The 24,353-nt window shown below is 38.5% G+C and overlaps 1 protein-coding gene across 2 annotated transcripts in view; it reads left to right on the top strand.

Annotated features, from left to right (window-relative positions):
• Positions 1-24,353, top strand: part of NOX4 (NADPH oxidase 4) — a 107,593-nt gene that overhangs the window by 23,100 nt on the left and 60,140 nt on the right. For both annotated transcript variants that reach the window (XM_002186639.6, XM_072926990.1), the window contains 4 exons: positions 1,244-1,472; positions 3,497-3,661; positions 3,792-3,854; positions 16,708-16,768. In XM_002186639.6, coding sequence (XP_002186675.4) covers positions 1,244-1,472; positions 3,497-3,661; positions 3,792-3,854; positions 16,708-16,768 — 518 coding nt within the window. The remainder of the gene's footprint in view (positions 1-1,243; positions 1,473-3,496; positions 3,662-3,791; positions 3,855-16,707; positions 16,769-24,353) is intronic.

The following is a 24,353-nucleotide window of genomic DNA, read 5'->3' as shown; positions in this document are numbered from 1 at the left end:
CACTTTGCCAATATGTGGTGACCAGCAGTGATGCCAGATGCAAGTGATTGAACAATAAATGCAGGCAGAAGCATGGGTGTAGGTGCAAGGACACTTCCCAAATTATTCTCCCAGGGTCAGATGGAATTTAAGAGTGAGCAAGCTTAACTTTCAAGCTGACATGATTCACTAGACCATGTAGAAAGCTTGTTATTAGCTGTCAGGACTGCATTTTTGTAGGGAAGATTGCCAGTAGCCTGTCAGAGCCCATTTAGGTTGGGAATATTGCAGATGTCCTACTTCTCTTTCTTTTGAGTTAAGCTCTGTTGCTGCTGCTGCTGCTGTGTGTATGTTGAGGAGAGGAGGGGGGAGCACCTGTCCTTATGTTTGATTGTATACTTGAGCTCAGCCTTCATAACAAGGCACTCAGAGGGCATTGTCTCAGAATGCCACATTTCCCACCCAGCACCATCCTCTACAGGTGTTATTCAGCATTTTTTTTAAATATTCTTCCTTGTGTTTTTACTGTCATCAAATCTAGATTTGGAAACAAGTAGTACTTCTGAGGAATTTTATTACAACTATTATCTGTTCTTCCCTGTTTTCAGTGATTCATTCATGTGTTAAGATAGCCCAGAGTGTCTGAGGTTTCCAATAATTTCTTCAGAGATTCTAACTGCAGCTTCATTTTACTGTAAATTTTACTTAGCTTGAGGAAAAATAAAATAAGGATGGACCTCATAAAATAATTTGCAAGGAGGGTTCCTTGGCTACCATGTAGGACTTTCTTTTTTCCTTCTATTTGTATGCAAACGTGATAAACACCAAATAGTGGGAACATTCCTGCAGTTTATGATTTGGCAACTTAGACCACTTCTGCTACAAGATTGCCTTAAAATCAGGGCTTGCTGACTGTAGGGAGGATGAGTGGAAACAGCTTGTGTGTGATTGAATTGGAAATGTGATTTTTTTTTTTTTTTCAAGGCCCCCACAATATTTTCTCCACTTCAAGCAGTATTAAGCTTGAACAGTATTCAGTGCAGGAGTACCAAGTGAGCTGGAAAACCTAAACCTTGACTCAAGTGACAGAAGGCTCTATTGTTGCAAAGTTTCAATTTTATTGAAAGTCCTGAAGGCAAACAGAATAAAACTTCTAAGAAAAGATGAGGCTTGTGACTGCTTTCTGAAGTCCTCTCTGAATGAAGATAAGTTGTTTGTTATTTACTGTTACTTCAGTGTCTTTACTATTTTTATTTTCCTGTAGGGGAGTGCTGAAGTACCAGACCAACTTAGAGGAACACCCTCCTGGTTGCTTTAATCCTAACAAAACGCTCCGACAGAATCTGACTGTGCCAAAGGCTTTTGAAGAGCTGTTTCCTGACTATACCACTGAGCCTTTCCCAGAGGACCTACCAGTACCAGAACCCTTTGTACAAAATAGCTTGATGAGAGTTTGTTCCAAGGAACCCAAGTTCCAGTCGCACTTCCCAGAGGTCTGTATGATCCGACATTTCAGGTATTAAAAGCCATGCCAAGCCTTTCAGTCAGCCATAACCACTAATTATTGCTTTTCCAGACCAGATGTTTTAATACTGGAAAATATTATTAAAACCTTTTGAGGCATTCAAAGATTTGGTGGGGAAAAAACAATCTGTATTTAACCCTGAAGTGCATTACAATGCGGCGCATGGAACAGGGAGGGTAGAAAAATGTCAAGAGATTGGCTGTAATGTTCTTTTTTGAACAACACCATAAGGGGATGTATTGATCCTGCTAAAAATGTGATTTTACAGCATAGCATTTCAGAGCAAACATTTATATAACATTTCGTAAGGTCCTTTTGTAAGCATTGTGTGGCAGTGGTTAATTGAAATAATCAAGCTCCATTTGTTCTCTTTTTTACCATGCGGATGAAAGTCCTAATACTAATTTCTGGGTTGCAGTTGGTTGTGGTTTGGCTTTTGTAGTCTGTTATTTGCAGACAGGCTTGTTTTATATGTGGCATGGGTAAATGAGTATGATGAGAGTGGGGACCGAAAAGCCTTTTCTTTTTCAGTTTTCCATTTTCCTTTTGTTTCCTTATGTTTTGTGGCAGCAGCTTTTTCTTTATCCAAAATTTTCTCTTTTCTTTTGAGAAAAGATGAGCTGGGTTGTGTTGGCAAGTAGCCTGAGGAAGCTTGCAAATATGAGTTCATGAGTCCAAGGCCCACCATTCAAAATGGTCCCATAACAGACCCCACAGGAGTTCCTCTTTGTTATTATCATAGTTGTTTTCTGTTTAACATGTGTCCCCCTTACTAGCTGCACATGGAACCCATTTTTCTATGGAGTATGTAATCCTAATGAGAAACAGTTAATTCTACATTGAATTCCTCCACCAAAGCTCTTTGGATTGGTATTTTGTTGTGGTAATACTCCTGAATTACAAGCATCAGTGTATATTTGGCTCCATATGACCCACAGTGCAGCAAGGAGCCCTTCTTAAGGGCATAATATGCCTGCTTTAGAGCCATTAGTGGAACAGGAGTCATGGAAAGAAATGGCCACTCAGTGTTCTCCTGACAGCTTTGAAACACTACTTAGGACTTTTTTGGATTTGGAAATATTGTGATACCAAGTTTAAATTAAAAAAAAAAAAAAAAAAACCAACAAAAAAAACCTGTGAGCTTCTAAAACTTGTAGGTCTTTTTTGTTGAAAGTAAATGCTCTGTTAGTTGCAAGAGATGTTGATGTGTAATGTCAGAAATTGAGAAGGGAGGGAAGATGGATGAGGGCTGAGGGGCACTTCAGTGCCAGAGCTTGAATGACTGAACAGATGTGGAATTAGTAGATAAGTCTGCCATAAGCTATTGGTAATTGACTTTTAGGATAGGGTTTAGCTGAGCAGCTGCAAATGTCTCCACCTGGAGTAGTCACCCAGGACTCCCTATATAATCAGTGCAGAGAAATGGGTATTTCTAGGGCATTTTCTGTCTAGCATATACATCATCCTTGGGAGCAAATGGATTGTGATTCAGAAGTGCCCATTTCTCTCTGTTGTCTATGATTTTACACTAGTTTAATATCAACATAATTTCTTTAGCAGAAGAAGACAGCTTTCTTCAGTTTTTACTTGAATATGAGATGACTATAAGAAGGTAATAGTTAAATAATACTGGAAGTCAGAAAACATTTTTCCATACATGTTAACCAATTGTATAGTACTCTGGTCTGTGTAGGTTTCTTTCATTGCTGAAACCAACTGCAATCTAACTACATCAAACCAGAATAACATGGTAGCAAATTACATCACTAGCACTTTTTTTCTGATGAGTTTTATGATTGAAATTGCTGGTGCTTGTGGGTGATGCTGCTGGTTAGACTGATTAAGGCTTCAGAACATTCTTGGGTTTCTGCATGTAGAGAGAGGCGTGGATGTTAGATGTGAAGTGACATCCTGAAAGCACTCATGTAGTTGTGAAAATAGGAGACAGAAAGCTAAAAGTCTTTGAGGTATGATATTTTTGTTCTCCCTTAGACCTGGTTCTGGATTTCGGGACCTCTGTGCCTGTACTGTGTGGAGCGGCTGTACCGCTACATCCGTAGCAACAAACCAGTCACCATCACCTCAGTAATCAGCCACCCCTCCAATGTCCTTGAAGTCAGGATGGTGAAAGATGACTTTGAAGCAAGGCCTGGTCAGGTGAGTTAATGTGGCCCTGAAAAACCACTTTGCTTTCATGTAACATTATCTGTAGGGATGACTATCACTTTATAAGTACTAGCCCATCACTGAATGTTTTGAACGTATCCTTTCTACCATTTTATTTCAGTATGTTATTCTCCACTGTCCAAGAGTGTCTGCCCTGGAAAGCCATCCATTCACTCTTACAATGGTAAGAAATAGTGTTATTTTCTGTACTTTCTCTTCTTTTTATATTTGGTAAGAAAATGTTCTTTTTTTTTCTCTCAAGGTGACAATTCTCTCCAGCAGAGCTCATGTTTTATTCATGAGGGTACCAATGAATATGAAATGGCATGATTATTAAGTGTGACAGTACTCAGTACATATTTAATTTTCTCCACTGTTGAGAAAAAGATAATGGGAACTTTTTTCAAAGTCTTCCATAAGTGAAAACCAATAATAAATAAATCCATGTAAGAATCCATAAATAAATCAATAAAATCTATGTGATTTTGAAAATTCTTTTATAAAAGAAGTTTCAGACATATTTGTAGACCTTAATATAGAAGGGGCACAAATTTTTATGAACTTTACCTCCTTTTTCAATGAGAACACATTTCTGTGACTGCCTTTTTCAAAGTTAGAAAAACATGAAGTTAAAAAAAATAAGTTTCTACAATTGTCTTCTGACTTATTTTTATATTAAGAGGTATATTGATGACTTAGGATGATATACCAGTGAGGTCATACAATGTTAGGATTGCTACTTACTCATTTGGTCTAGAACAGGAACTGAAACCTATGGAGACTGGAATAATATGCAGTTGTGTTCTCTGGGAGTACATAGTGCAGAGACCTGGTAGATTCTGCTAAAAAATCACTGTACTGACTGGCTATATTGTTACAAAAGCAGAGTTTGAGGTTGAATATTAGTGACAGCCTTTTCTTTCCAATGGAAGTAAATGCTTTTGGATTGCCTGAATTGGACATTCTTCTTCAAGAAGACCTTGGAGATGAATGTTCATGTGTAATTGCTTTCTTTGGACTGTTAACTGATACTTTATTCCTACTGAGTTATAGCTAGTGTTGTGGAGCAATTGAGATGTTTTTATACTTGCTCATATTCTGAGGGCACAGCCAGGTCCAGTTCTTTGGGTTTGTGGGGTCTTTTTTTTTAATTATTTTTTAAATTTACTTATCTGTATACTGAGCTAGGAGTTACAGAGGAACCCACACTGGATTCCATCCAAAATCAATTTTGTGCTGTAAATCTAGGAATGAATCTCTTGAGGGAAGGTGCCTCTGTATAGCTTGGTGAAGCATTCATTACACTTCTGCAAAGTTTTCATGGCTATTCATTTTACCAGTACAAACCAGAGAAATGTGTTATTTATGTGTTAATGGAAGTAATCACTTCTAAACTGTCCTCTGTAAAGTCCACAAAGATAACTTGATATGGAATGCTGAAAAATTACATGCATATATGAATTTATGCAGAATGGTTTAGTCAGAACTTCTTTACATCTTTTTATTAAATTAGTAATCAGACCATAAATTTCAAGAATTTAATTTTAAGTCTTGGGTAGCTCTTTCCATTCATTTTGCCCTAATGTAGCTATAGAGCTGGTCTGCACCAGTGGGCACATCTTATTTAAACATTAATCTTAAAATACCATGTTCCTAATTTCTCACTGTCCATCTCAGTCAAAATTAATATGATGGTAATAATTTGATCATGATTAGTAAATGCACAGTTTGGAAACTGGAACTCTTATTATATAAAGATTTAGTCTTCTTGTATTGGGACACTGCTAAAACAATGGAATTTGTGGTTTTAATTTTTAGAAATAATGTCATAAAAAAAAATGGCTTGGTTGTCAGAGAAGAGACACAGGCCTACTGGGTGAGGTCATAAGATGAAGTTGAATTAGATGTCAGATTTCTTGGATGATTTGAGAATTTCATCCAGTATTTAAAATTGTATAGTATGACAATGCATGTTATGAAAAATTATTTTTGCACATGAACTTCTAGAGCTAGGAGCTATGGAAAATAGATCTCTTGTTGTGAATTTGAGTTTTCTTAGTGAATATAAGTAATTTATATACAGATAATATGCAGTATATTTTCAATATGTAATTGCAGTTGATAAATTACAGTTTGTATAAGTTTTACAACCATGTATTAAATATCTAACATTAAAATTAGCAATTTCCACTCATGCATTATGTTTTACACTTTTAAGTGCGGTAATATCCTTCAGCATAACAGCATATCTTTCAAGATCACACTTATATTCTATTACAAGATACGAAGTTATCACTGAGTTGCCACAAGTGTATTTGGCTACAACATTAGCTCAGCTGGAGAGAGGCTGTCGTTGGGTAAATGACTTTTACAGCATAATGAGGATTCTAAGTGTCTAGGTCTATGGCAATCTTTTTACCCAGCCTAAGCAAGGGACACATTTCCCTGTGTCCTTCTAGGTCAGAGAATATGGTGTGGCCTGATGTCCTGCTTAGAAAGCCTTTGTGTTGTTTAATATGATGCTAGCCATGGATAATACCTGTAGAACATGTAAGCAAAAGCTTGTCTCAGTTGTTTTTCCACTCTCATCTGACCTACTTGCAGTTCCCAAGCACACTGGAACACTACTACTGCTTCTTTTGTTGAATGATCGTAATCCCTGGTTTATTTTTGGTGATGGGGTGAGTGGCTTAGATCCACAGTAAGAAATTAATGAAAGATGTGCATGGCTTCAGATACTGGAAGTGCACTGCAGCAATGACTTCAGAAAGGACTGCAGCAGAGCTACAGGGGAAGACTTCAGTCTTCTTCCTGGCACGGTTGTCTTGCTTAGAGTCATAGACTACTTTGGTTGGAAGGGACCTCTAAAGGCCACCTAGTCCAACCCCCACTGCAGTAAGCAGGGGCATCTTCAACTAGATCAGGTTGGTCATAACCCCATCCAACTTGGGGATGTTGAATATTTCCAGGAACAGGGCATCTGCCAGCTCTCTGAGCAACCTGTTCCAGTGTGTCACCATCCTCATTGTACAACATTTCTTCCTTACCTCTAGTCTAAATCTACCCTCTTTCAGCTTAAAACCATTACCCCATGTCCTATTGCAACAGGTCATACTAAAAAGTCTGTCTCCAGGCACTATGTGATGTTCTGTTCACACTGGTGAAATATGTCACTGTGCCTAGACCATGCACAAGAGACAAGAAATGACCATTGCAGGCATTGTACTCTTAAATGTGGGTAATAACCTTAAGTGGAAAGGAAGGGGTGAGTCAGCATGAAGGAGTCGTGGACATTTTACTAGTCCCTTCCCTTTTTGAGGTTGTGTAATATTTACAGTTTAGGTCAGTTTCTTACATAACACCAGGGTGGAGGAACACACAGGAGGCTGTGTAAAGACACTGAACTCGCTCCCATTCCACCCTGGCAAATCTCCCATGTGTTTTGCTCGAAGCCAGTGGGAGCTCTGAATTGTAACCAAGTGAGCATAAAGAGGCTTTATTCTTTTTGCACCCTGCCTTTGGGTGCTTTACATTGAAAAGGTCCCCTTAAGCCTTCTGTTCTCCAGAAGTGAGAGCTGAACAGTCACAGCTCTCTCAAACTTTGTGGGAGATGTGTTCTAGTCCCATCATTATCTTCATGGCGTTTTGTCGGGACACTCTGCTGTATGTTCTTGTCTCTCTTGTGGTGAAGAACCCAGCACTGGACGCAGGTCTCAAAGTGTGGCTTCACCCTCTAGTAGTGTCACTTGTACTTTCTGAAATTCAGACACTTGGAAATACCAGTTTCTCTCATGAGTAGTGCAATTTCCATTTTTGGAGTGTTTCTAATGTTTTTTGTTCACTAGTGACTTTGTACTCACTAGCGTGACTCCTTATCTTTGGGAAGTCTGGGAAAGGTAATGAAGAGCTGGCCCAGCATTTGGGATTCCTGCATGTGACTTGCTGGACACTTCTAAGTAGTGCATAGTGGGCTATTTACTTCATAGTGTTTTCATTGCTCCATTGTTCTGATTTCCGTTCCATAAAAAGCTTTCTTTTTAGCATGTTTTATGATGCTTTTTACACTGATTTTTTTACACAACTCTACATATCTGTTACTGTGTTGTGTAAGATAGTGTCACATTTTCAGTCCTGTAAACCCTCATGTCCAATCTAATTATTTTAGGTATTGCATCTTAGAATTGAATTTGAGCAGAACCCAGTCAGTTCCAGGTTATTTTCATCTGTAGTGAGGAGAATTATGTTCTGCATATAAATACTTTAGTTGAGTGTTTGTAAATGGACAAATTATTTTTGTGTGTTTTTTCCCTTGATGAACTCTTGTAAAGAGATTTGTCTTTCAGATCAAATGCGAGATATGGTCTGGAGATCAGACCATCCAGAGAAACATGTTCTGTTTCCTGAGACTAACATTTCTTTACCCTTTTTGGAGGAAAGTGTGGAAATTGTCTGCTGTGGGATGCAATTTAAATGTAATTGTCTAAATCAATCTTTAGATACCTTGAAGTCTTTTTTTTTTTTTTTTTTTTTTTTTAACGTTTTGGAGAGTGTTAATTTCTGTCAACATCATTCTGGTTGCTCTTCATTTTAACATGTAGGAAGAAGAGACTAAGGTTGCAGTTTACAGTGGCATTGTTTTTTTTTCCATCTCCATCATACATTTTCCCTCTGGTGTTGAGTTCCCTCTTTCCAGACACTTAACTGTGTTACTTGCAGTGATTTGCAGTGTAGCAGCATGACTCCATGACAGCATGCTTCCCTTCTTTTTTTTTTTTTTTTTTTCCCCAAATGAGTGGGCACAAACTCTTATAAGCTGCAGTTTAGCACACTTGGATATCGAAACACTGGTGTCTACTCCCAGCAGCTCATAAAGCTTGGTAACCTTGTTATTTCAGTAGTGTTGATTTTCTTGTGTCAAAGGAAGGTAGGAAACAATTACATTACTTCATTTAGAATTTAGACTGTAATAGACCTTGAAATAAGGACAAGAGTAAGAGGTGAATCCTTCTAAATTTGGTGATGGCTCAGATCTAAGGTTTGATTTGGCAAAATTCTGTTTTGCAACAAACATCCGTAATTGCAGCATCAAATAATCTGTTATTCCATAGTTTTGATAGTTTTGGCTGTCATTAGCTGCTGTCATGCCCCTGTTTCTTCCTTGGAGCTAAAGTCTGAATATCCTGAAGTTTTTTTTGTTGCCTTTTCTTTTCCTCAGTTGACACATACATGTATCTAAAGATACTGCTGTTAATATTTAAACATAGGTATCTTGCATAAACACTTGCTGAGCTTTTTCTGTGTCTGTATAAGACATTCTCTGTATATCCACTGATTAGTAGCTTCATGAGATAGAGTTAAAAGGGATAGGTGGCTCGGAAGTGGCACATAAAAAGCAAAAAATCGAAACAAGTCAACCAAAGATCCCAGACTTGAGACTTCAGGTCTTTATGAAATACGTGCTTTATTAATAAGGTGGGAAATTACTTCTTCAGACCTTTTAAAGAGTTTTGGCTCTTCATTCAGTGTCTAAATCCCAGTTCTGGTAACGGCTAAACAGTGATCAACTACTGGCAACAAGAGGCTTGAAACATTCTTTGAAACTAGAAATTTTGTCCTGTGTCAGAGTGTGCTCTGACCTCCTCTATTTTAGTGCTGCATTTAATCTGCTTTTAAATCCCATTGAAGCAGAAACTGGAAGAGTCCTGTAATGAAAAGCTCCAAGAAGTTCTGCCCTTTTTCTAGTTCTCCATGTTTTTGAGCAGATGGTTAATTTGAAGTAGATCACATCAGGAGGATTTGTAGTGCAACATCTTCCTTCCTTTCCTTCCATATACGGTTCTGTAGGAGTAAGAAAATTCCAGAGGGAGGATGATATTTGTGCATTTTTTAACAAGCCAAAACTGAGTTTTTAGGAGAGGACAAGTTTGCATATGCAGATACTCAGATCCACTCAAATCTAAATATTTATTATTACAGAAGAATACTCTCTTGATTAATATCCAGATAGTAGTATAGTGTTGAATCCCAGGCAGAGAAATTTTTAAATCCATTAACCAGCTCAAGGTAAATAGGCAAATTACCTGGGAGGTTTCTGAATGTACATGACAAGTTATATACTGTACCTAAAATCTCAGGGCTATTACTTAATCGTAGATTTTCTACCTTTAGTGTTTAGTTTAGGTTTGATTTTTTTTTTTTTTTTTTTTTTTAAGATTTTATTCCTTGTTACCTCTGCATCTCTGTAAAAGTCCATTTGGTACCTGGATTTAGACAGGATGGGATTACAAGGTGGTAGCCCTGACCTGTACATTTTATGTTTTTGGGCCTGATCCCTTGTCAGAAAAATCTCAGCAAATTTTATACTCAGTATAAACAACATCAGAAGTAGCACATTAGCATTTGTAAAATAAAACCACTGTTTTGTGGACCCAGAGTTGTCTTTATCCCTGGATAATCCAGGGTTCATTTAAAATCAGTGAAAATCTTAACAGTCTAGCAGTGAAATTTTAGCTCTAAGCTGCTTTAAGCCAGAAATTTTGTACTGCGTAAGGAGATGATGGAGAAACATGTGCCCTACACTGTAAACTTAAGAAATAAACTATCCACAACAGGAAAAGCCTAGGGGCCAAATTCTGAAATACTTTATAAAAATAATTGGAAAAACTGTTGGAAGGTTGCCTGAGTAAAAAGTATGTAAGGACATCAAGAGCTAAGTTCATACTGTCAGATAAATACAATAAAAACAAAATCTAACACGATGACATTCTAATAAGATTTGTTAAATATCTTGTGCAAATAGTTATGAAACTTGTCTTTATGAGATGATTTGCAGAGTGTTTAGGGAAATTTTGAAGTATCTTGCTGGCAAACTAAAGAAATCCCTAGAGCTTGTCTGCTCTTCATAGGAGTAGAAGAGTGTCTAGCAGCTGTTTGATGAAGAATTTAAGTAAAACAAAAATAGAATAGATTAATATTGCAGATGTCTTTAGTATTTCCTTAGACTTGTTTGTTTGGTTTGGGGCTTAATAGTTGTGGGGTCTGTATAAAAACCCAATGTAAACCCTGACTTTTATTTAAACTTTCAAATCTGACTCTTTCAGTGAGAAGGGAACACAGAAATTGTTACACTCAAGTTCACTAAACCCCAAGTTCTCCTTCAGCAGATACTTTAAACAGAAGGTGAGAGATTCCTCTTATCAGCAAGGTTTGAGTTTTTTGATTCGATGAAAGTAAATTTACAGTACATAATAAGCAGGTACTGACTTTAGCAGAGAAATGTGTTTTCTCCCATCAGAGATAGTGCTTTTAGTTTAGCTGCTGTCAGTTAGGGCAAGGTCTAGGAACTGCAAGAGAATGTCAAAAAAAAAAAAAAAAAAAGACCCCCCCACAAACAAACAAACAACAAAAACAAAACCTGAGCACAAGCTTTAAGCAGGAATACAGTCAACATGTAGACAAAATATTAGAGGAAATTAAGTGCCTTGCCTCTTGCTGTCTTAAAATTAAGACCATCTGGCTGGTGGAGCTCTCTGCTTTAGCCTGGCAAAATACAGTGTGTGCTGGTGGGGGAGTTCAGAGGGACACAGCGGTTCCTCGAGGTGGTGGTGATGTGTCTGGAAAACTTGTTGATCCTTTGGTTCTTCTTTCCATGAGTGTCTCACACCACTGAAAGCCAGTTATCATGAGCCTGAGGTGGCCTATTGTTTTGCATGGGGATGATTGGACCTTCTTGTGCTGTTGAGTTTCCTTGTCCTGTGTGTGTTAGCTCTGTGCATTGTTACTTGGCGGACTTGGAGAGGCAGCCTTGGGCAGAAGCGTTGTTCTTCTGCTTTTTATTCCTTCAGGGACAAAGGCTTGCATCCTGAGTGTCTTGAAATGTTGTGATTTGTTTTTTTCCCCCGAGCCAGCAACTTGAGATGCATAAATTATATAGGCTAAATATTGCTGGGATTGAAACATTTTTATTTTCTCTGTTACCGAGATTTGGACTTCATGATCCCTATGGATTCCTTCCAGCTTTAGCTTTCTATGACTCTGTGATATGTAGTGTGTCTGCTGGGGTGAAAGGGTAGTCAGCAAGTTTTTTGCCTTGGTTGAGCTGCAGAGAAAAAGAAATGCTGATTAGTCTCTAAAAGTGTACCGTTGTAGTGAGTGCATCATAGTAGCAGTTGCACTATTACAGACCTGCTAGAAAACAAATGAAGAAATTTCATATTATATATTCAACAATTTATTTTATGCCACATTGTGTGTATTATACAAGTATTGGTCCATTTACAATTCTAAGACAACAGTACATTAAAAATTTGCATTTTCTTGTGGTGCAAGAGTGAAATCAAGGAGCAAGTAGATTTTATAGATAGTCATCTCATAGATTGAGACCTAAAGAAAACAAAGATAATTTTTAACACTGAGAGTAATTTAACAACTAAGATTTCAGGGAGTGAATTAGCAAATGCTGAACTACAGACTCATGGGAATTAGTGGGCGTGGGTTTGTGGTTTATGTTACAGAGGAAGTCAGACCCCAGATGACCAGAATGATCTTTCTTGGAGCTGCAGCTGCCCAATGATGCATCCTGCAGTTTGTTATGGTGTGTTTTTTCCACTAGCTTGACTGCAGGTGTCTGAGGTTGTACAGCAAGGAGTATATTGCAATGGAAAGTAAAAAATGTTTGGGATGTGTTGCTGCAGCTGCTTGCTGGGAGTTGGCTCTACTATGGCAGGGCTCTGGCTGAAGCCATGGGTATTTGAGGCATGGTGGTCCTGCCTTGATCATCCTGGCACCCCTGATACTTAAATCATGCTCCATGGTTAGGATTTCCCCATATTCAAGATGTTATGATGTCTGCCTGTTCAATTAGGATAGCTGTAAGGCCAAGTCTCTAACAGGAAAAGCTTTTAACCAAAATCAAATCTGTAAAATAACATGAAACAGAAATAAATGGAGACATTTTTAAAAAATCTGAGTGTTTGAGGAAGAGATGCATTTAACATAATAACTCCATGTAGTAACTTTTTTTTTTCCCTCTGAAATTTGCTTCTTACAGGACTAATTAGTTAAAACAGGGATAGCCCAGTGTTACAGAGTTCACCTCTTATGAGTCAGACTGAAGTCTAGCTACTATTTCTTGGCTACCTTTATATAGCATGCCTGTGTTTGTCATCACTCCTCTCCATTTTCTAGTGTCAGAATGAATCATTTTAGGAATGTTTGTATCAGTTCTGTATGAAGCCAGACAAGCTGCAGCTTAGTAAGCTTCCAAGGTTCATATTTTCTTGTCAGTTGGCAAAGTTGAAAACTTTTTATTTCTTTTTTCTCTTTTTTATTTTTTCCCTTTTACAGAGGGAAAAATACATTGATTGTGTTTAGTTCTTCTTTTTTTCTTCACATTTCTACCTCTTTCCAGAACCTGCCAAGTCTCTAATGTGTTTACCTTGGTCTGGGTAAGGGTTCATCGAGTCTGCAGCAAGGATGGACTGATGAATTAGGGTTTGCAATGCAGTTGGTTCACCCTGGCAGGCCAGAGCATGGAAACAGGGTCTCTGCATTGTTTGCAGTCCCTGCCAGGATATCTGCAAATCCATATTAGGATCATATAATGGCTTTTTACTCAAAGTGAAAGACTTCTTTGAAGGAGTTTCCTTTTATGTAAACAAATCCCCCAACGAGCTTTTTAAATCCCCCAATCAGACACTTTGTTCTTCCAGCTGTAGCACAGATCTCTGTAATTTTGGTCACTGTTCAGGCCACCTACTGGAGCATCAAATGCAGAGGTGGTGTTTACTGTGGTGCAGTTTACTTGAGAGCAGTATCTCCACTGGAATGTCTAAGGAGCTTTATTTGCAGAGCCACTGGGAGTTTGTAACTTGGGCATCCCTTTCATCTCCTTTTTTCTGATAACAGCTATACCTCGGTGTTATTCTGGTGCATGCATTAGCATTTCTGTGATAGTCAGTAATCAGAACTTAACACCTCTCTGAGAGGCTTCACAGCTCTTATGATACAGGTGCACAGAAGAACTGGAAACATTTAGGAATTAACTTTCTATTTACTTGCTAGCTTGATGTTATCTCACCCCATTCCCTGCACCCTAGCACCTAAAAAGAGTGTTTTAAAATACTGAATAGTACTTAATGACATTAAAATAACTTCAGTAAGATTGACTCATTTCTTGTTCTGGACAGGATTTTAACTGGGAGTAGATAAGCAATGATGTTAAATATTCTTTAAGCTAGAAGCACAGATGTTCATAACATTGTTTTCAGTTGCTTTGTGCTGGGCTCTCATGCACAGATTTCTCCACTGCTCATCGCTGTGAGGAGATTTTTGTACTGGTATAGAATCATAGAATCACATAGGTTGGAAAAGATCATTAACTCAGCACTGCCATGTCCACCACTAACCCATGTCCCTAAGCACCACATCTGCATCTTTGAACCACATCCTGTGGTGAGCCACACCACATCTGTCCTTTGAACACTTCCACGGTTGGTGACTCCACCACTTCCTCAGACAGCCTGTTCCAATGCTTGACTATTGTTTTGGTGAAGAAAATTTTCCTAACACCCCATCTAAATCTCATGTGGTGCAACTTGGGGCCGTTATACAGTGGTGTATAAAGCATAACTGCTATGATCTAACAGTAATTAGTTTGGTTTGCATTAGTTTGCATTCACATAAAAGCAAGGCAGAGGACAACAGAGAACTGTGATCAAAATATAAAGGTGTTAAATAAAATATATATCAAATATGTGTTAGTCTAGTAGTGTATTATAAATTAGTTAAATTATTCAGTTTATCTTGGTGTAGCTAGATAGATAGTAGACCTTAGGTTACTGGTGAATGTAATTAATTTAGTGGTTTTAATTATTAGTAGACAGACATCTCCCCAAGGCTTTTCTTCTATGGGTTGCCCAGGTACATTCCTGTATTGACCCCTCTTTGAATGTCAGGTTATCCAATCCTCTCACTGCTTTGGAGGTCCTTTGCTGTATCACCTACATTCTTTCTCTCTTTTAAATTGGGGGAAATTCACTCCATGTAGCCTAGATGGGTTTGTTTCTTCTGGTAAGATTTAGCAGCACAAGGGGATTTTTCCATAACTCTACGAGGATGTCTCATAACTAGTTATAAGTGTCAAAATAGTTTTCCTAAAGTCTAAAGAGAAATACATCTCACTTTTATTGGATAATTTTTTCAGGGTAGTGCAGAAGAGAGTTAGCCATAGGGGTGATGTAAAGTATAACAGATTTGAACCTATTCTGGCAGGAGACAAGGGGTATTCTACCATTAACTTAGTGGAAGCAGGGAATAACAATTTTGTAGAAGATATGCTGATCTGAGACTGTAGATAGTTGGACTAAGAAAATCAGTCCACCTCCTGTGAAACACAGAGGGCCCTGGGGCAGCCCAGAGTGAAAAACCCTACAGAAGCCTCTGGAACAGACCTTTCTGCTGCCAGTATACACCTTCCCACCTAAGAGAGTGTGTACTTGCTTTTATATGGAGAATTGGTCTTGATATTTTTGTTGAAAGATACTGCAATGAGACCTAGCAAACACTGGCCTCATTGTGTATTTGTCTGCATCACTCCCTTGATGCTGTTTTTCTTTGGAGACTAAGACTTGCTGAAATAATTGGGACTGTGGGTTTCTGTTCCTCATTTTAACAGGAAAACTTGGAAGATAATAAGGAGTTACATATAAGTATATCTAGTAATCAGTAGTTGTAAAAGGAGTGCTCTTCTCCCTCAGGAAAATGGAGTGATGAGCTGGGACTTTGTATTCCCTGTTTAGATTTTCCAAAATGTAAATAATACTAACCTTTTCCTGTGTCTGCTGCTAAATACAGAACTGACAGAAACTGATTCTCAGCCCTGTGATCAGTGGTTTTACACTGCCCAGAACCAATTATCTTGGGAACACTTACGGCAAAGGTCCAGAACAGAGGCAAGAAATGTCTTCTTAAGTGTGGTGCATGAGTATTTGGTGCATGGATTCTCTACCATTTTATTTATAATATAGATGTGATCCTTGAATTTAAGCCCTTCCCTCAAACTCCTGTTTGTCCTTAGTAGTAGAAAAAAAAAAAAAAAAGGAAAAGGGACAGAGCATTGTCTGTTGGGTATTGGTTTCATGATAGAGCTAGGATTGATCATTAACAGGTTCTAAGAAAGGCATCAAAACTCAGGAGTAATATCTCTTATGAAAAAGAAACCAATGGTGTTGGTTTATAGAAGGAAACTGAAGAATCTTTTCTTGAGTAATGTTGCTTATCCTGTTTATGTGTGCATAATTTGGTGTACCTGCAAAAGCAGTCCAAGCAGTGCATTTGAATGGTCCCTCTAGCTAGCCAGGAATGAAAGTGAGGGGGTCTTTAGTCCTTAACTGGAGGTTTTTAAATACCATGGTGTGGATAAGATTGTAAGTGATAACATTTGATAGTCACAATCAATAGCCCTGAAGTGAGGGCATATGTATAGAGTGAGAGAATGGTGGCTGCAATGTGATTTTTATGATCTATCATGGAATCTGGTGCTTTTCCTTTGCAAACTGTAAGGTCTTGTGAATTGCTTCCAGTTTCCATTTAGAAGAAAGCATCAGTTGTATGAGAATGGTCAGCTTGATTGTGAGCCTTGACATTCAAGAATTAAAAGTCTCTCAAATGCCGTAAGAATGATGGGCAGTTCCTGATTTTGAATGATGTGTCAGTAGTAGGAGTAGTTCCACTCTGTTGTTGGTATCCTTGCCGAGTACTGCTTAGTGAATTCTCTGTTCCAAATCACACCCCCAGGCAAGCATCCAGACTCCTCTGTGACCAGAAGAAAGGGTTAAGTCTGAAAGGATATTAGGCATGCTTGGCTTCCCCAGCTGTGTTGATGATAGACTTGCTTCTTGAAGGGTACAGCTGCTGGTGTGACTGTTTAGGAATGGCCTATTTACATCAGGTTCTGTCTTAACAACTGTACTTTGAATGCATTTTGTTACTTTATTTTGTTGCTTAGAAGTGGTGCTTAATATATTTAATATTTTTAGTGCCCTACAGATACCAAAGCAACGTTTGGGGTCCATCTAAAAGTAGTAGGAGACTGGACAGGTATGTAGAAAAACAATTCCTTTTCAGAGGCAAATGCCTTTACTTGAACTGTTCTCACTTTCTGGCTTCAGCACAATTGTTCCTTGACTGTGGTGTATTCTCACTAGAGATTGTTCATGCTTGTATTCCCAAAGTTAATTTTATTACATTCTCGATGCAATCCCTGCTTTATTCAGATGTACTATTTCTTCAAATAACATGTTTTTCCAACTACTAACTGATCTTCTGATTGCACTGTAATAATTTTCAGCGTTCCTCCATTTCTGCCTCTTTTTCTTGGTTTGGGCAGCCTGCTACCCCTGCGCAGTGCAGTGCCTCTGTACATAGTAGTGTCTGCAGAAATGCTGAAATGTGCAGCTCCCAGATAAGCGGATTTTCGTGCCAGCAGTTTGGATGGCAGCCAGGTTAATTAACGCCTGTGGTACACTGAGATTACAGGTTTGCTTTCATGTTCTTCCATGCTCTTCCATTGCTCTTTGAATGTCCTCCAGATCAGGGGTGTAAGCCAGGATTCCCTGCAGAGGAGTAGGGCAATTTGGTGCTTCCTGTGACAGTTGTATACTCAAGTGATAGTTGTCCTTATTCTGTAGTGTCTGACTTTGTTCTTGCTCAGCATAGCATTTCCTTGTAAGGAAGACAGATACACGGCAGGATCTGGTTAATTTCTTATGAAGAAATGTTCTCCATGTTAATTTGTATCAGCTTGTGTGTTTGTGGAATCGAGTCAAATGAGCTTGTCACCCTAAAAGGGATTAGACTAATGCAGAGATAATAACTCTATGCATACTTGTTGGACTTTCTAGTCTGGCTACATGCTTGCCTCTGCAAGACTTCAGTAGGCAAAGGCTGGGAGGGCAATGCCATATGCACATATGTTCCATAATCCCCCCTGATTTTCTCTCCTTGCTTGAAGTGTTGGCCAGACAGGGGCAGGTTAGCCTCTGGTCTGCCTCAGAATGACTCTTTGTTGATGAGCATCATGCCTGCATGGGGGGTGACAGAAGGCTCTTTGGAAAAGTGGAATGGAGAAGTACTAGCTAAATGATTTTTCCAAAATAAGTGGCATCTTTACAGTTTTCTGGTTACCTCTGTGGTGTGAATTGCTCTAATTTAGCATTTCTACATTATTCTCCAATGTCAGCATCTATAGTCTGCACTGAAAGGAAGGTCTGCCTAGATTGGACTGTGTGATATTCAGGACACTGTCACATTACAGAGACCGTTTGTTGTAGCAATTTTGCTAAACAGAGATATCTCTCCCAGTGTCAAATGTGCTGTTGAGATGCAGACCATTTACCCAGCCCTTGGTGCTGCATCAGTACCATGGAGCCCTGTTCTCACTCATTCCCTTAAGCCCTGTGACAATTAATAGTCTCTAATCTGCTGACTGTTTGAGGAAGGATTATTATATTTGCCACGTTCCTTATTATCTTTCTTAAGCATGCTCTAAAGGCTGCTTCTGCAGACAGGATATTAGACTGGAGGAGTTTTTATGAGACACACTGTCATTTCAGCTCTTTTCATGACCTATTCTCTCAGCCTTTATCCTATTTATTAAAATTCTCTTTTGTATCACTGTCTCCCATTCCTGACAGTTTATACCTGACACCAAAGAGACTTGATGATTTATTCAGAGAACTCAATTACAAGGCTAAATTAAAAGGATGCAAGAGAGGTGCAGATATGGCATAAAATGCAGAGAAAGACCGGTTAGTTGAAGTGTTTCTCCTCTGGAAGACTTTAACTTCTTTAGCTGCCTGCATCTGGGAGATGTGGTGAAGGAACATTTCCTGCCACTAGCTGTAAGGACAGGAGAGGGAGTACAGATTGCTGGCCAATCTGTGCTGGCCAAGCCAATTCTGAAAGTTGTTTTGGGTCAAGTAATTTAACAATGTCTCTGACTGATACTTTGAAAATGTAGTAGAATTCCTTGTTTTGTAGGTTGGGAAAGCAACTCTATGTCAAAAGAAAAGGGGTAATAGTATTTTCAACTCCTGATGAGAAGCTGCTGTTGATGTGAAGTCATTTATTGCCCATGTCCCAGTATATGTAATTTTAGATTTCAAGTAAAATAAGCTGAAAGAAGCAGCTTTTGGAAAATCCAGTCATTTTAGAAATAATGCTTTGCATAAGAGCTGCTACTTAGTAGATTTGCAGGCAGTACTGTTATTTGTTTTTTAAAATCAATTATTTAAATAATGAAAAATGTAGGGTAGAAAAAGTAGGTAAGAGAGGAAGAAGCTACGGTAGCTCAGCAGCTAAACCTCAGTAGCTCTGAGACCTTTGCAAACCAACTGGTAATCTAGACCCTCTGTTTCATGCTCCATTCAAACAAAATGGTGCTGTCTGAACTAGAACAGTTGAGAATCTGCCCCCCTCAGACTCAGATTTGGATAAAACCACAAATTTCCTTTCCGTTATATAAGCACCCATATCCTTTTCCAATGCAAATCTGAGATTTCCTATTTCTCTTCCATGTTGTGGTGGTATTAATAACTGTATAGTGCTTAACTTTCATGTTCATCACAATAGACAGGTACACAGACACTGGTATTGCTGTAATTTGCCCTCAGATGCCTTTTGAGCACATATTTTCACCTGAAATGATTCCCATAGCTCCCTTTGTAGACCTCTGATCTGTTTATATGTCTAGTTTAGGATAAGGCAAGCTGGGCCCCAAGCATGCCTTTTTCTCTTCATTCATTGTAAAGAGTATATCTATATATCTACATCTATCTCACTGCCTCAGAGGTAGGTAGTTTAGTTAATTGGCAATTGGTTGTGATTTTTCCCATGTAAAGGTTTCTAATTTGAGTTTTCATTCCATCTTTTGCCATGTGCCATGGGTATTGTGAACAGGAGAGCTGCTATCATAGATCTTCCTAAAAATGGGTTTGTGATTATGCAATTGCTGTCCTTGTGCTGATCTGTGACTGCTTAAGTCGCCACCTATTGTGTTAACAGAACATTCCACAGCTCTGAAAAACCTGTGGCTGTGGAACAGGGCTTAGCTGGACAGTCAGGACTTGGGTGCTCAAGTTAGGATGTGTTTACAGTGGATGATCTGTGGTGATTGCACATGTGCAGGTTGGTTTAGCCCCGTGGTACAGAGCTGAGTCAGCCTGTCTTCCTCTGTGGCTTCCTCAAGCTGAGCTGGTGGGTATTTAAACCCTGCAGTAAATCGAGGGTCCTGCTGTGGCTCATGCATGGGTCAGAGCTGTGAGATGCATGGATGAGATAAAAAGCTGATCTTGTTGCTGGCCATCCCCTCTAAATACCTGTTTTGTTCTGCTTCTCTTGGTACTTGTTGTCACGTATTTTTCTTTTAGCTTAGAAGTACTTGTTGGCTTAGTATTTACAACAAAATTTTTTTCAAGGTATTTTTTGTCCCACTTACTGTCTAGTTCGTCCTCAGCGTTGTCATCTATCAGCCTTATGTCTCTTCTGCCCTTGCTGCTGCCTCAAGTACTACTGCTTGTTTAGTTTTAAAGCTGACATTTCATCTGGCACCTCTGGAGGGAAAAAGAGAGGCCATGGGCCATGCCTTGTATCCAACAACTTGACAGCAGTGAAAAAAGACATGGCAGTGTATCAAGACAATGTGTCTCATTCACTAGACAAACTTGAGGGTGTGAGACAGAAAGTGATATTGATGATGCAGGAATAACAGGCTTCAGAAGCCATGCAGCTTGTTTTTGTGGAAAACAAATACACAGCACGCAGAGGTGTTGAGGTGATCTGCATGCCTTAAGGCAGTGAAACACTGCTGTTATGTTGTAGTGTGTTGGTGGAACAAATTGATGTGGCACCGTGTTTAGAACACTGATGCTGTTCTACAGTAATTTGTATAATTTTTATCTAGTAGTGACACCATCCTGCTGTGTAGTTGTGTATGTTCCTAGAGACATTTTCAAGGCTTGTTCTGAGCACTGTGGTATTTATTGTGGGCATGCCATAAGAGCACTTGAGTACCATCCATTAAATCTGAGAGTTCTGTCCCATGGATTGCTAAACGTCATGGCAGCAGGAGGTGGTGATATGTGCAGGAATTGTCGAGATAGAGCCAGAACAGACAGATTATGCAGTACTGATGTGCTTCACCCTAATAAACTCCAGATCTCATCAGAAAATATATATATTTGCTTCATTTTTTTTTTTTTTTTTGCTACAGATGAGGTTATGCCTGGTAACTGAGTCATTCAGGTACAGGCGACCTTATTTGGAATCCTGGCATGATGGGAATTTCTGTCACATATAGTCACAGTACTTTTTTTATGGAAGGTCCAGTTTTGGAGCAGGAATTTTCAAGAGGGAAAAACAAATCAACCATTTTTCAGTTAAAAACAACAATTTTCCAGAGCATGGGAAATGAATGGAAGCATGGATCTTGTTTAACTCCCTATGGAGTAAGACCTGAGAGAGCAAACAGTACACACCCCAGATTACTTGTTTTTAAACAGAAATACAACAACAACAAAAAAAAAAAGTAAGGCGGCTTTGGGATTTTGGAGCCTGACTAAGGATTTTTCTCATGTTGACCAGAAGAAGAAAATGACATACCTTTTAAGTGCCTCTGAAGGAAGAATGATCTGAATATTTTGGTCTGGGAGAGTTTGTCAGGAGTATCTGCATGACTGTGTTAAGCTCTTGCAGTTTCTGATTTAGGGCATGCCTGAAGCATCCTGAGATTGTACATTCCTGTGCTTACCTGGAACTTCTCATCAAGCGTAGGATCTAGCAAAGAGGCAATATTTTCTGCTCAGTAACCCTGAGAACAGTTTTAGATGTATTAAAATTGTGGATCACTCAGTCAGTATTTACTGTATTGTCAGTGGAACTTGATTCTGACTGGAGTCATGTGTGGAACAGAAGATGATGAGAAGGAATAATAAGACTACAAAGTCTGTCCACAGGAAGTGCAAGGTTTTCCCAGGTTCACTGTAACTGCTACTGAGCTTCTTTAAAAATTTCTACTCGCTGGTGGTGAACATTTGGTCAACTCTTTTGCTATTACCTCAAGCTCTGTTTGATTTGGGCCTTTTCCACTCCATAGTAATATTTTTTTGTGTTTAGTTATTCCATCAGATTCCTGGCAGGGTGTAAAGGTGTTAATGACGTGGTGCTGTCAGTTGTTCCAGCAGAATCTGTGTGTGGTTTTGGAAGAACAGGACAGAGATGAGATAGGTGTTATTTTCCACTGATAGATTTTATGACTAATAATTTTTGTATTGTCAGGGAATCTTACTTACACTTCTGAGGAAGGCAGCAGAACTGAGCAAGAAAAAGGTTTAATTGTGTTTCCTTTTAATATAATTTGACATTAGTAATGAAATGATATCGTTACATTATTGGGAAGTTAATATGCCTTAACAATATAATTAGCCAGATTGTACTTAAAGAACACTAATTTTATTGTTCATTGCCATTAACATTCATGATTTATTTTATTTATCACTGAAAAAAGCTCAATAAAAGACAAGATTAAAAGACTGAAGAAAAAGGAGAACAAATTTAGTTTACTGATTAAAGAACTAATGCTGAAGGTGAACACATCTAAATTTTTGGCTCCAGACCCAAATTGTTTAACATTAGTTGAACTCCAGATGATTTATTACCAAAAACAGTGTAACTTGAATCAAATCCAATTTGAACAGTTAATGAATTTTATGTCTAGAGGGGAAAAAAGATATTCAGGTGAGAAAGCTACATAGAAGGAAATTTTCTCCTAAACAGAAGTCCTTTCTTGATGCATCCTGATATTTGTTGCATCCTGATATTTTAAACTTCCACCTTTTTGCATATCCCAGGCACTTTTTAATCATGTAATGATTATACAAAATGACACGACTCAGTGATGTAAATTTATTTTTATCCTTTGACACATTATGCACTGGATGTTGTTGTTGTTAAGCAGTGATCCAAGAACACAATGTTGCAGGTTTTCTTGTCATGCCTCAGACATTTTCAGCACTGTTAGGAGCTACAGGAGTGAAGCCTGTGGAGCACATTAGCACATAGCAGCTGGTAGAATCAGAATGAATGTAGTAAAAAAAGCAAAAAGCTCTTCACTTTGAAAATAGAATTATAAGAGTGAAGAGCTCTAGGACATGTATTTTAGTGCACTGCCAGGCATTTTATGGTTTTGTAATCCCTGTGTTCTCTGTTTGCCTACTTAAGGAGGCTAAGTTGCTGTTCTGGAGTTGCCTGTGTTTCACCATTTTTCTGTTAATATCTGCTTAGGGAAGACTCGTTCTTATATAGTTTCTATGCGGAGGTACACAGCTGCTTCAAGCACTAAACATACAAAGTTTGGATGGATTTTCAGGTTCCTTTGTGTGAGCATGGTTTCTAGAGAAATACAAGAGTTCACATCAAAATACTAGCTCTTCATGCATAGCTGCACTTCCCTGGGGCAATAGTTTCTCTTAGATGCCATCCAAATTCTGCTGAAGAATCCCTGCCAAATGTCTAGCTTTGTTCCCAGTTTATTGTTACTCCTCCCTTGGGAACAGAAGAAAAAAAACAGACACGTTTCAGATTTGGAATTTTGAGTTACCACATTTTAACTAAAAATTATTGTTAAAAATATCTTAAAAGTAGATTTGAAACGCTTCTTTTTGGGATCCTCTGCTAACAGATTGTAAAAATTGCCATAGTTAATGAGGAAAAATCTATTTCAGCTTTAGAACATTATAAAAAAATTGGAAAAACCTCTGTAGGAACTGTAGATATTTATAAATTTTATGGTCAGAAGGAACAGTTATCTTTACATGCTCCCAACTCCTGCATGATGCTTCATAATTTCTCAGAATAATTTCTATACAGAAGTTATATTACAACCTTGGGGTTGTAATATTCTGCAGTTTTCAGCTTCAACCTTTCATGGGCTCTTTTTGTACTATTTGTGAAAATGAAGCTCAACCTTGTGATGATTACATAAGTTAGTAGGTTTTTTCCTTTGTTTTCAGTTTTTTCCTTTCTCTTTTTAGCTTTTTTCCTCATTTCAGCACAAGAGCCTCTACTAGGAAATGTGTGTGCATTTTAGTTGTTGCCTGTTTGTGTGCAAATACGTACACAAAACATGTACAAATATGTACAGAAAATGAACATGGCACCTTTGAACCTTCTATTTGATTACCTGTTGTATTAAATCTGATTTTTGAGACACTGTTATTTTTCTGGTTCTTTGCTTCCTGCACCTTCTCCACTTCTAGCATTCCCTTGAGATACGGAAGCGGGGTTGCTTTGCAATTGCAGTCTTGTTGGTTTAGGCTCTGATATGATTTAAAGTGTAGCTCTCTTTTGCATGAAGACCACCAGTAATGGTGGTGGTTGACCTGTCACTGTATTGCACTTTATTCCTTGGTCTCTTCTACCTGTCTGCTTATTTCTACTGGTGCTTGGATTGGAGGGGAGAGAGGGGCCATTGCTCGTTCAGAACTTGTGCTGAGTTCAGCACTTAATTCTGTGGGAGTTGATTAAAACTCCTACACCATTGCAAATGTCATTGTGATCAAATAACACGGTCAAATGAGTTTTCCTATTTTCACAACAAACATTATATAACTGCTTTTTGGCATAATAT

The sequence above is a fragment of the Taeniopygia guttata genome, chromosome 1 (genome assembly GCF_048771995.1).
Source record: "Taeniopygia guttata chromosome 1, bTaeGut7.mat, whole genome shotgun sequence".
NCBI lineage: Eukaryota > Metazoa > Chordata > Aves > Passeriformes > Estrildidae > Taeniopygia > Taeniopygia guttata.
Note: the sequence above shows the minus strand (reverse complement) of the source record. Positions and strands in the feature narration are given on the sequence as shown.